At 39.6% G+C, this 15,831-nt stretch overlaps 1 protein-coding gene across 4 annotated transcripts in view; it reads right to left on the bottom strand.

Moving 5' to 3' along the window:
- Positions 1–15,831, bottom strand: part of DIAPH3 (diaphanous related formin 3) — a 449,656-nt gene that overhangs the window by 417,782 nt on the left and 16,043 nt on the right. Inside the window, exon 2 of one of the 4 annotated variants that reach the window (XM_040991319.1) lies at positions 1,489–1,521. The exons of the other annotated variants lie outside the window; for them this stretch is intronic. Within the exon in view, the coding sequence (XP_040847253.1) occupies positions 1,489–1,521 (33 nt within the window). The remainder of the gene's footprint in view (positions 1–1,488; positions 1,522–15,831) is intronic. 4 annotated transcript variants of the gene reach the window in all.

Raw genomic sequence — 15,831 nt, 5'->3', positions numbered from 1 at the left:
ACATGCAGCAGGACACTACTTCATTGAAAATCAGCATCTACCATGAAGACAGGTGGTCAGTGATACCACCCAGGTCTGTAGAAGGCTACTCTATGAAGTTCATACAAAATCAAAATTCCCTAACACCACATTGAAAAAAGTCACCATTGTGTAACAGCATGTGACTATAAATTGAAAAATGTGTTCTCCAGGAAATTTCATGGAAATATGCTTTTCTTATGAATAAAGCACATCAACCCTCTACTTGAATTTCAAATCATGTCAAGTTTTATGTCTCATTTGTCTTTATATCTCCTTGACCACATTTCTGGGCAGTGAAGCACCTTTTTCCTTTATACCACGCTTACATATTTTCGGTGCTGTTTGAAAAACAAAAAATATATATATTTTTTTATTCAAAAATAAGAGTACAGAGATGACAGGGGAGAGAATCTTCCATTCATTGGTTCACTTCCTAGATAGCCATGACAGCCAAAACTGGGCAGGTCTAGAAGTGGGAGCCAGGAGCTTCTTCAGGGTCTCCCACATGGAACGAAGGCCCCAGACTTAGGCCATCCTCTGCTGCTTTCCCAGGCCATCAGCAGGAGCTGAATCAGAAGTGGAGTCACGAGGACCAGAACAAGCACTAATAGAAGGGCAGTGTCACAGGCAGAGGACTCACCTCCTATAGCACCACACCAGTCCCTCTTCATTGTTTTGCCATTAACCATTAATTATACTCAAAAATATTCTCAGAATTTAATATGAAAGTCTACACTGCTAAGTGGTATTAATCCACTTAAAAACCATTGGTTTTTCAAGGGTATAGAATCAACTACACCTGTTTCTCATTTTTAAACAAAAAATTCATAAGGCTAGCATTGTGGCATAGCAAGAACCCTCCACCTGCATAACTAGCATCCCATATGGACATAAAGTCTTGGTTGTTCCATTTGTGATCCAGTTCCCTACCACTGCACCTGTGAAGAAAGCAGTGAAAGATGGCCCAAACCCATGTACCCACATCAGACCAGAAGCAGCTCAGGGCTCCTGGCTTCAGCCTGGCCCAGCACATGAAGGATTCCGTTTTCCTCCCCTATAACTGCCTTTGAAACAAAAAAATATATATATTTTAAAAAGTAATGCACAATATTTTAGTCTGGTTTACTTCAATTCGCAACAACCTATTCCTGCAAAGCTGTTATCTTCAGCTGCTTTTTTCTACCTTTTTTTTGAAGTATGTAATTCATCTCTAAAGAATGGGAGCTGATTTGGATGATTCAAAGTTGACTAACAAATTATAATGAAACAAAATTTTTGACATATCGACTATTCCCTTTTACAACTTAAACATTTTAATGAATTTTGCTAACTACTTTTTTTTGAACACTATAAGCGACAGTACGTTCCAATGCATGCAGCTTTTAGCAGTTTAAAGGTGTTAGCACAGCACGCCATCGACATCACATGGTTAGCTAAAATTCAGAGCGGCAATGAGGAAGGCCTTACCATATCATCTGTCAGTGTTCTAATACTTAAATGCTGCAAATGAAAAAAAAAAATCAGTAATTAACAAGTTGTTAACTTTAGTTAATAGAGTACCTTGAAAATTCTGTAAGACTAACATGAGTGTAATCAAATTCCTGACAGTAATTAAAATGCATTATCTCTAAGTCTCTTCAAAAGACAAGTTAGCCCTCATGTGGTAGTTTCAAATGTTTGCTAAAATTTCTGCTTTGTAAACCTAAGTATAAATCTAATTATGGTACAATATCGCCCAACTAATTGTACTAATTACAATGCACATATAAACAATAAGTTTAAATATCATTTTTAGATTTTTCATAAAATACTTTAAATTTACCATAAATTTGCCATTAATACTAAGCATAATAGAAAGAAGTACTTTGACGCCTTAATTACACAATTCTAATAGCAAGAAAGAATTTTACTGGAATTACCATTCGCATATTTAACATCGTGATTTATCACCAGTGGTGACAGTAGATACTTTAATTTCATTTGAGAATCATTTTACTGATTTCCTAGCAAGACCAACATAAGATCACTTCAGAAAGTGAATATTAGTTTCCTGTGAAGTGCAGTTCAAGAGAAAAAAAAGCATTTATAAAAGAAAAAAAAAATTGTCTGGATTATCAATTAGGCAAGATTTTCACTCATGTAAATGGAACCAATTACCAATTCTCCTTCCTCTTACTCATGACAGCATTAGATCTTCAAAGGGGGAGAAAAGGTCACTTTCTAAATAGAAAAGCCAGGTCTGTTCTTCTGTAACAAGATGTGCGTTAATCATCATTACCCAGCAGACCAAATAGCACATACCTAAATTCAACATTAAATCAAATTTCTCATTCATGTTTGCACACTTAAGTATACTTCTGTGTACATGAATCTATCTCCTTAAGGATGCAAACTTAAATCTGTACAGTGTAAATCTGGCAAAGTTCATTCCCCATCCCCAGATAGGAGGAGGAAGAAAAAAGTTTGGAGGCAGTGGTCTCACCCACCTTCCCCTAACCTTCAATCCTTCCCATCCTGATCAAGTAAGTAAACATCAAAAAAGTTTTAAATTTTAGAGATTCATTTTACTTGAAAGTTAGATATCTTGATGCCAATTCAATCCCCAAATAATCACGATGACTAGGGCAGGGTCAAACTAGGAGCTTCTTCTAGGTCTCCCACATGTGTGGCAAGGACTCAACCACTTGTGACATAATCTACTGCTTTCCTAGAATATCAGCAGGGAGCTAGACCCGAAGTGGGACAGCTGAGACTAATTCACACCCATATGTAATATCAGCACCACAGACACAAGATTAGCATACTGCACCATGACCCCTACTTCTCTCCACTCTGATCACCAAGATGTTCCTTCCATTAGTGTAAGAAAAATAGCTGAAAGAAGTGGAAATGACAAGGAGAATGTAACCAAATGAATGACCATTAACCACATCATCCACTTACCAGTGCAGCTCTCAGAACTGCTCTTTGGCCTGAGAATAAGGAAGTAGCATACTGTTTTAACTAAGAATTAATGTCTGGGACCAACACAATGACTCTGACTAAGCCTTTGCCTTATAGATGTCAGGATGCCATGTGGAAGCTGGTTTGTGTCCTGGCTGCTACAGTTCCCATTCAGCTCCCTGCTTGTGGCCTCGGAAAGCAGTTAAGGACAGTCCAAAGCCTTGGGACTGCATCCACATGGGAGACCCAGAGGATGATCCTGGCTTCAAATCAGCTCAGCTCCAGCCGCTGCAGCCACTTGGAAAGCGAACCAGCGGATAGAAGATCTTTCTCTCTGTAGATCTACCTTTCCAGGAAAAATAAACAAATCTTTAAGAATGTCAAATTCTGGTATGTAGAATTTATCAATACTATATTCATCCTCTGAAACCGAAAATCATGTAGTGTCCCTAAGAATTAGTATGATCTTAAGCACAACTGGAAATATCCAGCCAGAGGCTTAGCCCAGAAACCATTATTAGAATTAAATCCAAATTAGGGCTTTTGAGTTTGCAGGGACAAGGCTCCCTTTCCTCTGCCTAATCCATCCATCTTTCTACCAAAGTAGTTTCCATCCTCTAGCATCGAGTTTCACTCCACAGTAAGAGTTATCACCCCAGAGCCCAACCACTATCAGTCCTTCGAGTGGATACTTCAAGTTCCTATGACGAGAAGTCAACCACTGACACACTAACATATCACAGGGCCAAGTGTTTTAAAAAGAAAGCCAAAGAAGCTAAACAATGCTACAAAACCTATTTAGAATACAGTCCAAGAAAGAATCCATTTACACAAATGAAATATTCCCAAAGGCAAACATGAGCTGCTTCAGGAAAACGCCTTAAAAGTAGTGTTGCAAAAACAAACAAACAAAAAAAAAAACACAAAATACACAACTTAAAGAAAAACGAGACTAGGGCTCGTGTTGAGATTTAACAGCAGAGAAGGTATAGAAAATTAGGCTCTAGACATGAAAGTAGTAAGTGCTAAGTTACACGATGTGAAATCCTGAAGATGAAAAGCCCTTTAAATTAAGGCTGAACTCACAATTTCCAAGAAAAGAAACTGTCACTGTGAGGCAAAAACAAAGCAATGCAAGGACCTGCTTTTGCTTGCAGTTTATTTTTTGATACCCTTAAGCTATCTTATTACAGGCTTCCCTTCAAAAGTTACCTATTCAGGTAACTTGCTAAATAATTTATCTGAGTTTTATAAAACTACATAGCAGTGTTAAAGTCCAATTTTTTATTGTATCGCTGTATGCAATCTTTTCATCACGAAACACATGACGGGGCCAGCACTCAGGCACAGTAAACTAAGCTTCCACCAGTGGCACCCACATCCCATACAGGTGCCAGTTTGAGCCCTGGATGTTCCCGTTCCAATGCAGCTCCCTGCTTGTGGTCTGGAAAGGCAGTGGAGGATAGCTCAAGTCCTTGAGTACCCACACCCATGCCGGAGACCTGGAGAGGACTTCTGCTTTGGATCAGTTCAGCTCCGACTGTTGCAACCATTTGGGGAGTGAACCAGGAGTTCCATCTTTCCATCTCTCTGTAACTCTGCCTTTCAGATTAAAATTATATATACACTCATTTTAAAATGTGATGAATCACAATGCAGTTATAGTGTGGGGATAGCTTACAGAGGAAAACCGCGAAGTTTGAAGGAATGCAGGCTTAGAAACTATAGTAGTGCAAGAGAAAAACAAATACGTGGATTGTTCCTTCTCTTTTAAACCTTTAGCGTTGATTCTCAGCACCAGCAAGAAAAACCAGCAGAGCCAGAAATGGCAGCAAGTGCAAGGTTCCATGACAGGAACAGAGACAGTTGAAAAACCAATTTGAGAAATCTGTTTCTGTAACAAAACAGTGTTTCTTCCTGAGAGTCAACTGTCTGAAGAATGGCGATTACATAGCACTCATTTCAATACAAGCCATCTGTAGGAAAGCCTAAAGGCGTGCTGGAAATTAAAAAGTTGAACAGCTTTAAACACTAGCAATTTCTCTGAAATACTGGAATGACCATCTCTTTGAAAAACAACTAGTAAATACTTCATGAAAAAAGCAGAATGTCTATGAGTCTTTCGTAGCATATTTTAATGTTAATGTAAATTCAAGTTTATCACATACAATGTACAAGATCAAGCTACTATCTGTTAGGCTTATAGATTTATCAAGTAAGGACAGTCTATGCCAAAACTTCCAAGAAAATAAAGAACAACAAAATCCTTAGGCAAGTCTGTGGAGTTCTGGCCTACTTTCCCCTGATACAAAACCACAAGAGTAACATTCTTCATTTGGAGGTAGGGGGAACCTGTGCAACGCAGAAAATACCAGTTCAACGTGTTAATAACCGGCAGGAGGAAGGGGGCTACATCACGCTGTGGCGGTTAAGGCCATCCATATGCGTGCAAGTTTACGTCCCAGCTATTCCAGTTCCACTCCAGCTCCCTGTTAACATGCCTTGGAGAGCAGAAGATGGTCCTAGTGTTTAGGACCCTGCCACCCATGTGAGAACCATTTTGAGTTCTAGGTTCATTTGTGGCCCGAACTAGCTACAGCCATTGTGGGTATCTGAGGAGTCAAAGTTAATGAAATATGAGTCAATTCCTCTCTCCCTCATGCTATTACACTTTCAAAATGAGTAAATCTTTCTTACAATAACCTGATACAAATTAAGGGTAGTATTTTCCCCTCAGAAAAAGTGAAGAATCATGCAGTTTTAGACATGCAAGATTCCGTGCCTAGGTGACTATATCTCAGTTGCATTTGGTGGTCTATGATTCTACAGTTGTTACTTCGTATCAATGCTATGAAGACAGATGATCATGTTCAGATATAAGCAGTTCTGGTCACGAGACTACGGATAATTGGTTAAGGTGTGGTATTATTAAAGTGTACTTTAGGACTGTAGGCCTTTCTGTAATTCTATGTTCTTCAACTTGCTAATTTCATTTCCTCCCTAAAGAGTAAAGAGCAGCATATACAGATGTGTAACAATGTTTTCTGCTAATGACAGTTCCTAGGATGAGTGGTCAAGAAGGTCACAACGAAATTCAAAGAGAGGGGTAAAAAAGAGGGCCTTTATAGATTTTTCTTCAAAAGAGCATAGGATCCAGGAGAAAAAAAGGATAGGAACATAGAACACAGGTCTCTATTTTCCCATTTAAGTGATGCATCAAAACTTCCATTGAAGACAGCACATGCTGTCAAAAAAAAAAAAGTTTTCAGGGCACTAGGCTAAGCACTGTGAATATCAAGAGGGATAAATAAAGTTTCTCCCCCACCAACTTAGTTTATAAGTAACAAAGACAAATCATATAACACAACTCCTCAGGTCCACAAGCAACGAAAGCAATTTCCAGTTGCCGTCCAAGATCTTTTGTGATTTTCATCTATTCATGTTTGCCACTTGTGAGAATGCAGGCCAGGGGGATCTGTCCCCTTGATATGATCAGAATGTTCAGGTCATCACCAGGTCAAGTTGGCAGGTTTGGAGCAATTTGTCATTGTCACTGAAGCCAAGAACACATAAATATTTTAAGGTAATTTTTGGTTGGTGCAATTCAATTGGATTCAAATTACCGGGCTGATATGAAGGATAATGAACCAAAGGGGAACCTATGAGATATAAGCCTCCAAATGTATCTGACTCAGACACAATTTCCATAAACTGGACCCTCCAGCGAAGCTGTCAGTTTTTCAACATTAACAGTTACACCCAAACTTTGCTTTACAAGGTAGAAGACACGGCCTCAATCTCCCCAGATTCTGATTCAGTGGCTCCAGGACAGCAATTGGATGTCCACTTGGAACTAAAGGTACCATACCACAGCTAGTGCCAAACAGAAACTCTCCTCTACCATCTGCCATCTGTTATCTGTCATTAGCCATTCCCCCAGGCTACACACACAGGCATTTCTCCTGCACCTCATCCCTCCCACCCCAGCTACACACAAGTGTTTCTCCTGCACCTCATCCTAGAAACCAGATGTCCCAAAAACAACTTAGACGACATCGTGGACAACAAGTACAAGAGGATTTAGAGCAATAGAGAAGATTTTACTGATAAGGAGGGAAAACTCCCAGTTGATGCTCTGTAACACCAGTTTAACAATGTGGTGTGTAGAATGGACTACAAATGCATCATTCCTCAGATACACCACATCTGAGATGCACTGTCTCCTTAGTATGCATTTAGTTTCTAAATAATGAAGATTCTTCATTATATCAAACCATGGCAGAACACTACTCGCTTGACAAAATGAACAACTACAGGTTACTGACACAGCAAAATGTTACCTCAAGGGGGAAAGGGCCAAGAGCAGTCTTCTCTTAATCATGATCTGCAGTTCATGACAAATGCTGTTCAATTTGTTTTTAAAGTCCAGATCATTCCTTTTCACCAGGAACGTGTATGCACTTGAACCTGACAAAATTTGTTCCACATGCCTGTATTTCTTTTGATGTCAACACCAATTATAAAGGCTATGAAAAAGTAGTATTACTACTAACTACAATAAACAACTTGCAGCATCTAGTAAAGGGTCATCTCCATGGCAACGACACAACACATAGGTGTGAAAAATAGTACTCATCAAGGCCCCTGGATTTCACATCTCAGGTCCAAAAATAACACTGCAGCGTGCAGAGCACAGAGGACAGGAGTAGAGCCGGCTCTTTGATAATGTAAAGAAACTGCCTCTTTATGTGGCCATTTCAGTTTCAGAGGAGAAAACTAAGAGACAAAGATAAAGACGGGTGAGAAATAGGAAGAGCTCTCCAACCTCTTTCCATCTGTTCTTTTATTCAAGTTTCCAAACCTGTCTGCCTCAGAAAGTCAAAACACCCTGATCATTACCCAGGAGTTTAATACCATCACACACCCAAGAACAGCCAGCACTCAGAAGAAGCCATCATTCAAGAATCCGAAAACAAAAGTTTATGAAAATATGGTATTTTCAAGTCTGCAATATACCTGTGACTACCACTCCATAAGAACTAATGATCAGAGGATTGCACCAAGGCATAGCAAGTTAAAGACTCCACCTGCCAACAGCACCAGCATCATTATATGGATACCCATTTGAGTCCCAGCTGCTCCACTACACCTACAGCACCCTGCTTCAGGCCTGGGAAAGCAGTGAAAGAGGAACTAAGGCCTTTGGACCCTCCCCCTGCTTGGGAGACCGAGAAGAAGCTCCTGGGTTCAGACCAGCCTATCTCCAGTTGTTGCTGCCCTTTGGGGAGTGAACCAGCAAGTGGAAGACCTGTCTTTCCTCCTCTCTGTAAATCTACCTTTCAAATAAATACATCTTTAAAAGTTAAAATACTTTTTTTTAAAGATTTTTATTATTTTGTTTATTGGAAAGGCAGATACACAGAGGAGAAACAGAGAAAATAAATAACTTTTAAAAATAAAATTATTGCTTGAATTCTGCCTCAGCTTATGTATCATTTGACATTCAAACTCACTTTCCATTCTAACCTTTGTGATCACTCCATTTCAATGCTAAGGAAAAAGGAAATAGAAAAAAAAAATGGCTAATCTAGTAACACAGCTTTAAGCCCCTGTTTAAGCCTCCTCAGCTTTCCCAATTAACTTCACCTATGTAAAGTTTCAGATCATAAACACCATATCCAGGGAAAAAACTTAAACCTCTGAACCACTTTTATAAGCAAGTTTTGTTAAAGGTTACAGAATCCACGTCCTTTTTAATTGTCTAGCAAAGGCTGAAAAATTTTGTTGTAGAAAAGATTTAAACTGGTTTCTCAGCACACAAATCAACTTGACTATTACCCAAAAGACTAGGCTAATTTCTCAGTGTCTCCATCTCCCCCATCTTGCTAATTGAGTGTAGACTGGACAGGCATTCCTGAAGCTAACTCAACATCATGTGTAGGTGAATGAATGCATGAAGAATTCTGTTTACAACCTGGCACCAAAGAAACAATTTGCTTAAATGTTTTTGGTGAACAATTGAGCATATCGTAGTCCACTCACCAGCTAATCTAGTAATTTTACTTTTAGAATCTATACTCAGGAAATCAGAAATACAAGAGGTTGATATGCAAGTAGGTATCACTACAGCAATACTTTAAATAGTTTGCATTGTAATCAACCCTAGAGTCTCCCAATACATAGGAATGATTACATAAACCATAGTGTTTGCTACGTAAGAAGTAATGGCAAGGCAAATGCTCACAGTAAAACATTACCCCAGAAAGAAATGATTTAAAATTACATATGCAACGACACCAATACATTAACACAAAATAGGATCCATTAATTTTACACATCTAAGTTATGATATTTCTGGCTCTTTTTTCATACTTTCATGCATTTTTCCAGATGTCTACAATGAATATATTTTTATAGTGAAAAAAGCTTTAAGTTATTAAGGCTAACACTTTTCACACTGAGATAAAATATACAGTTGTGTCCTTCAGCATAAAAATGTACAAGAAAGATTAAAACCTAAAAACACTTTTTAAAAGGCTTAGTTTGTAATATATAATTCCAAGTATATTAGAATATATTAAGCGCATTATTCATTTGTTTTCTAATTCACATAAATTAACCAATCTCCTAAACCTCCTTGGTTCTGTGAATTATTGATGTTGTCACCTGTTAGAGACTTAATTCTAAGAAAAATATACGAATCACTACATCACAGGCACAAATCCTTTTGACACAAATTCAATTTCTGTGGCAACAATATATTGACTTAGCTTGATTTTTCTGTTTTATGACACTTATTAATGGCACAGATAAAAGAAATGTACCATTTTTCTTTATTGTAAGTGTAAAAGGTATCACACTATCTTGATCAAGTTAAGGTAAATACCATTCACTTGATAATCCCCTATAAATGAGGACAAACTGCCCAACTACAAGAAATACAATCTCCAATAGTTTTTTCAAGCAAGACCTAGTCTCAATCCTAATATTTTTCTTTCTACTTCACAATATAATTAAGCTGTCAACATGTTCAAGACACTACATTAAATACGGAAAGGACCACGCGTCTGCCCTCAGGATCTTACAAGTAAAGCTCCTGAGAACTCCCTCAGTTATTTACCTATTTATCTTCCTGCAAATAAGCAAAATGCAAAATGCAAAACGGTGAGATAAGCACCTGAACAAGGTATTCAATGGTGATTGAAAGAAAAAGTAGAATCTCTACTGGCTCATTATATATCTAAACACATGCTAATTAGCAAGCAAACATTGTAGCAATGATCTAAGAAAGTCAACAAATTTTCTTGCCATGACTCAGGAAAAACTTGTGCTACAGAATCTGTTATTACAGAATGAGATTCCTAACTATTCATTGATGTATGCAATACATATTAAATATTACTCCATCTTGACAAGCAGTAATACATCCATGTAGATAAAAAGAGAACTTACCCTCTTGAGAAACAGAAAACACACAAGCAAATTACAAAAGATACCAGAAGATAATCAACACGGATGAAAATCAGAGGTACCATATGCAAAAGGGGTACCAGAAGGCACAGAAGACTTCACAGGTTGCAATAAGTATAGGGAATTACGGAAGGCATGGACCTCAAAGGTTTAAGTTGCAAATGAGCTAAGGGTTTAGCTCTGTAAATGGGGTGGGTGGTGAGGGGAAAGAACAGCTGTTTAAACTAGTCTTCAAAGAGCAAAGCAATCTATGACTCCAGTAATAAACACAAAAAGAATCAGGTAAAAAAGTAGGCAGGTGGGTCACAGGCACAAATTTTTAAGCATTAAAGCACAAAGTCATTTTCTGGCGCTCCAAGTGCCAACATTCCATACAGGTGTAAAGTTGTGTACCTGTTGCTCCACTTCCCAATCAGCTCTCTGCCTATGGCCTAGGAAACCAGTGGAAGATGGTCCAAAACCTTGGGACCCTACATCCCCATTAGAGATCCAGATAAGCTCCAGGCTGTGGATTGGCTGGGCTCAGTTCTGGCTATGGCGGCCATTTGGGGAGTGAACCAGCAAACAGAAGATCTTTTTTATTTCTCCTTCTCTCTGTATATCTGCCTTTCCAATAAAAAAAATCTTTTTTAAAAGTTACTTGCTAATTAACATTAACTGGGAAAAAAAAATCAGCATATTATACAAGTTAAGATATGGAAGAAAAAAGTCAGTACGCCAACAATCACTGACTTCAGTGCCTTTTAAATAGTTTGTTGGTTAATACTGCCAGAGGTCACTTACGGGAAGGTAACAGAAACACTCCCAAAACAGACAGTAACAGCAATTTTTGGATAAGCTCAGGTAATTTCACTAGCAAAACAATTTTTTTTTTAAAGTTTAGAGTTAGTCTGGTGCACGGAAGGAACAGTTAAGCTTTAGGGAAAAGGAAGAAAAGGAAAAAACGTATTTACAATCATTTAGATGTAACCCCAAGGATTCCTCAGAAATTCGAGTTTCAAAGGCATCAAGGCAAGTTTCTGGCACACAAGACATCACTGAGGGTGCCTACACTCCATAGCACAGCGCCCAAGCTCAGGGTCTGTGCTTTGCCCTCAATTCAGCCATCCAAGGGGTCACTTCCATAGCTCCAATTTGTCCTTTTACTTTCAGTCTTTCTGTAAGTAACCCCCCACGTTAGGTCAACCTACCATGCTGCTCCCGTCGAAGTGCTGAGTGCCTTAGGTCCGCCACACATCTGTACCCAGGTTGCTGTGGTCACCCACATCCTCCTGACCACTTCTCAGACGCTACCCTTCTCTCCTCAAGCACGCGTCTCCTGTGAGCCTCGTCTCCCGCCTTAAATCCACAACAGAGCAAGCGCAGTGAGCAGAGGCAACCACCTCGGGCTCTAAGATCAAACTCACCTGGGTTAATCCAGCTCCGAAAGCCATCCGCTGTGGAACCTCAACACGGAAAACCTGAGCTGCTCTGCCATTAGGCTAACAAGCCACTGCCTCCACGGCTTTGGAAGGACAATACAGAAAACCAGGCAAGGTTTTCTGTACACCACTAGACTTGGGATTCAGTAGGAATTACTCCACTTCCTTCCCATTAAGGCTAACTCACACATCATCTTGGGTTAGGGGATCATTCAACCCAAGCATACCCTACCCATGTGGGGTAGTCTCCTCCCATCCGGGCCCCTGTATCATTCCTTAATCCATTTTAGCTCATTTGTAATTAATAAATGCCTGCCTGCCCCACCGATCATAGATTCCTTAAGTGCAAGAGAGTTGGGGCCTGGTAACTTGGTCAGCAGGCCTGGTTTGCAGGACTGTCACTAAGTTGGACTGTCCCCTTTTCAGCTGCTGTGGCCTCTTCTGGGTTGTATTACACTGGGACTCGGAGCTGGAGGCTGAGAACATTGTACAGTGACCTGGCAGTTGTCCAAAGCCATCCACAAAGCCAGCAGGTTTCCTGGGCCCCAGGAGGCTGACAGCCAGATGGATGAATGAGATGTGAAATCAACAGCACCAGTAGTTATTACACTCATACAAATTTATACTAAGGATGAACAACCTTCATTATCATCAAAAAGGACCCATCCAATGTCTTCCCATAACCATTCTCTTTATCCTGAGCCACTGATCTTTAAAAAAAAGGTGTAGAGACCAGAAATTTCTCCCATGTCTAAATCCCTAGACCTGCCACAGCACAGGAAAAGATTAGCCAGAGGTTTGCAATCTAATTCTCCATGAGAATAACACAGAAGTTTACTTTTTCTGCTCATCCTAATACCTGGGTAATCCTCCAGAACAATGAATCCTAATGTCCAAAATAGGGCCTGCTGTAGACAATCCTGAAGCTCCCCCAGGTGATTCTAATGCGCACCAGGATTAAAAACCACCAACGTGGACAAACCATTTTCAATTCAGTCTCCTGGTATCAAAGCGAGGAATCACCCAACAGGCACCCACCTGGATACAGTGACTCCTACAGCTTTATCTGCCTCGTGCACACCCATGCTTTCTGAGAATCTCGGTGTCCTTGCGTAGGGTCAGTCCTCTGTGAGCCGGCCTTGGCCATAGGTGAACTCAAAACAGAACACACCTGAGCAGCGCGCAGAGTAAATCCTCACTTTCCCAGAACTGACGATCAGAGACTAAACTGAAACCGCTCTTACAGAGAAGCAAGACAAATATCTGTATCTACAACTGTGAAACCTTGGCTGTGTAAAAATAAAAGGAATAGAAGCCATACTATGCAGAGATATGAGAGAATCCAAAGTGAGAAGCACAATTAACACTACATGCCCTTGAGAGAGAATGAGAAGGGGCCAGCTTTCAACTCTTGAAAGACAAGTCATCCTAACAGTGCTTGACTCCTGGAACTACTGCTGCATATTTGTACAATTGTTCTCAAAGCAGAACTGGGGACAGGAATGGGGAGGTGTGTTTCTATTCTTTTAAGTCAGGTGGGCTTTGACTGAGTCAGAACTCAGTTACTACATATCCTTAGGTACCCAAAAGATGGAACCAGACATATTACTACTACCAGCATATACTGAGCGCTTACCACAATTACAAACATTCCCAAAAATCCTATAAATTGAATTTTATCCTAGTTGTGGACATCAGGCAATTGAGTGTCAAACAAGACTGCACAGAGCTGGTAAGCAGCCAGGCACTAAAAGGAGTCTTGGTCATCAGGACTCAAAAACTCAGGCCCAGGAGTAGTTTAGCTTAACTGTTAAGACATTAAGACACCTGCATCCTCTTTCACAGGCCCTGTGCTCAATTCTCCTTTGGCACCTGACTTCAGTTTCCTACGAATGCAGACCTGGGAGGCAGCAAGTGATGGCTCAAGTAGTTGGGGGAGAACGTAACCAAATTCCTGGCTCCCAGCTTCAGCGCAGCCCAATCTAAGCCACTTGTGGGCATTTAAAGAGCAAATTGAGAAGCAGATGCATTTTCTCTTCCCTCTCATATTAATAAAAACTTTTTAACCAGTTAAAAGGAAAAGAAAAACTCACTCTTTCCCTTGCCTTTTCCTACAAAAGGAGCCATGCAGTGAAAAATTAGGCAGATTCTGAGTTATAAATAAGGCAAAGACACTTGAAATCTTAATAAAGCAAGTGTAATTCCAACTAAAGGCTAATAAGTGGTAATAGCATGACTACCATGTCACACACTAAAACTTTAGGTGATTCAATAAGTATGTTGGGGGATTATAACTAACAAGAACATGTACTTTGCTTGCGTGTTTCCCCCTTTTATACAAATTGCTCTGCAAGAGGCTATTGACTGAGATGCTGGCATCTCATATGGGCTTCTATTGGAACCCTAGCTGCTCTACTTCCGAACCAGCTCCCTGCTGATATCCTAGGAAAGCATCAGAGGACTACCCAAGACCTTGGGCCCTGACATCCTCATTAGAAATCTGCCAGAATTTTCTGGCTCCTGCATTTGGCTTGGCCCAGCTCTGGCTGCTGCAGCTGCTTAGGAATTGAATCAGCACATAAAAGATCTGTCTCTCTCTCTCTCTCTCTCATTCTGCCTTTCAAGTCAATAAAATCAAGGTTTTTAAAAAAATTGTTCTATCAGGTAAACACTAAAAATATGTTAAACAAATGGGTAGCTTTATAATTTCTCAGTTACACATTTTTTTTAAAACCTGCAGTATATACCACAAGCCTTACAAACCATGCTTTCCTAAATTAGACTAAAGCATAAGCCATGGCAATGCCAAGGTTCCAATGTATTCCAAAAAACTACCTGAGTCAAAAATCAGTTATAAAGCAATGTTCTAATTAAAGAAATTCTTATTTTTAAGATATCAGTTAAGCTTGAACATTTAAAAAAAACTAAAATATCACTTATTTCTTGCATAGTCTAATTTTTATATTGTATTAGTATGCTTTAAAACTTAGTACCATTCAAAATGAGACCACAGAGGGTAGGCATGTGGCACAGTGGCTATGTCGCCTCTAGGACACCTGTATCCCATATTGGAATGCCTAGTTTGAGTCCTAACTACCCTGCTTTCAATCCAGCCACTTGTTAATGCACCTCTTGGGAGGCAGCAACTCCAAGATCCAATCAAGGCCTAAGTTCTTAATTCTGTGCCACCCACATGAGAAACTGAGTTCTGGAACTCGTGGTTTCTATTTGCTCGCTTTCTCTCCCCCATCCTCTCTCTCTCTCTACATTTCAAATGAAATGAAAATATTTTTAAACGTGTTAAAATGATAATTGCATATTTGCAAAATAAGCAGCTGAAAAAGAACACAATTCTAGCTCTTACCCAAAGTTCCAGTACTGAATAAAATGTGAGTTACATGAATTATATTTTACATTTCATCTAGAAATATTAACCAAGCAGGACCTCATTACTGCACATCGAAGCTAGCAAGTCACCATGCTAAATCTAAGATACAAAGACATAAAACACAGCACCTGCCCTGAAGGAGTTTACAATCCAGCCGGTTCTAAAGAAAAAGATGAATAGCGTAGCTCACTTATTTTCCTTCTGTGGTGACTCAAGAAATAATATAATATTATCCTGCTGGAACTAAACATAATGAGATATATGGGCTTCTCACCTTGATGTTTCTTTGCATGTTTGTCATCCACAGGAATTTAGAAAATTTGGAGATATAATTCCTCAAATGAGATTAGATACAGATCAGTCCATAGCAGTACTAAAATGTGTACCATGTCATATGACAACACAGTGACATTGCAGCACACAACACTCTAGGTCACAAGTTTGGTTAGGAACACACTAGATTCTGCAATCTAATGGCAAATTCATGCAACCGCAGCCTAGCTACCTTGGGCAATCTTCCAACCACATTAAGGAATGCCACAATGACGCCCTAGCAACAATCAAAACCTTTTTGCCTGGGACATTTAG

The sequence above is a fragment of the Ochotona curzoniae genome, unplaced genomic scaffold (assembly GCF_017591425.1).
Source record: "Ochotona curzoniae isolate NIBS_2020 unplaced genomic scaffold, NIBS_Ocur_1.0 contig_64, whole genome shotgun sequence".
NCBI classification, from domain to species: Eukaryota; Metazoa; Chordata; class Mammalia; order Lagomorpha; family Ochotonidae; genus Ochotona; species Ochotona curzoniae.
Note: the sequence above shows the minus strand (reverse complement) of the source record. Positions and strands in the feature narration are given on the sequence as shown.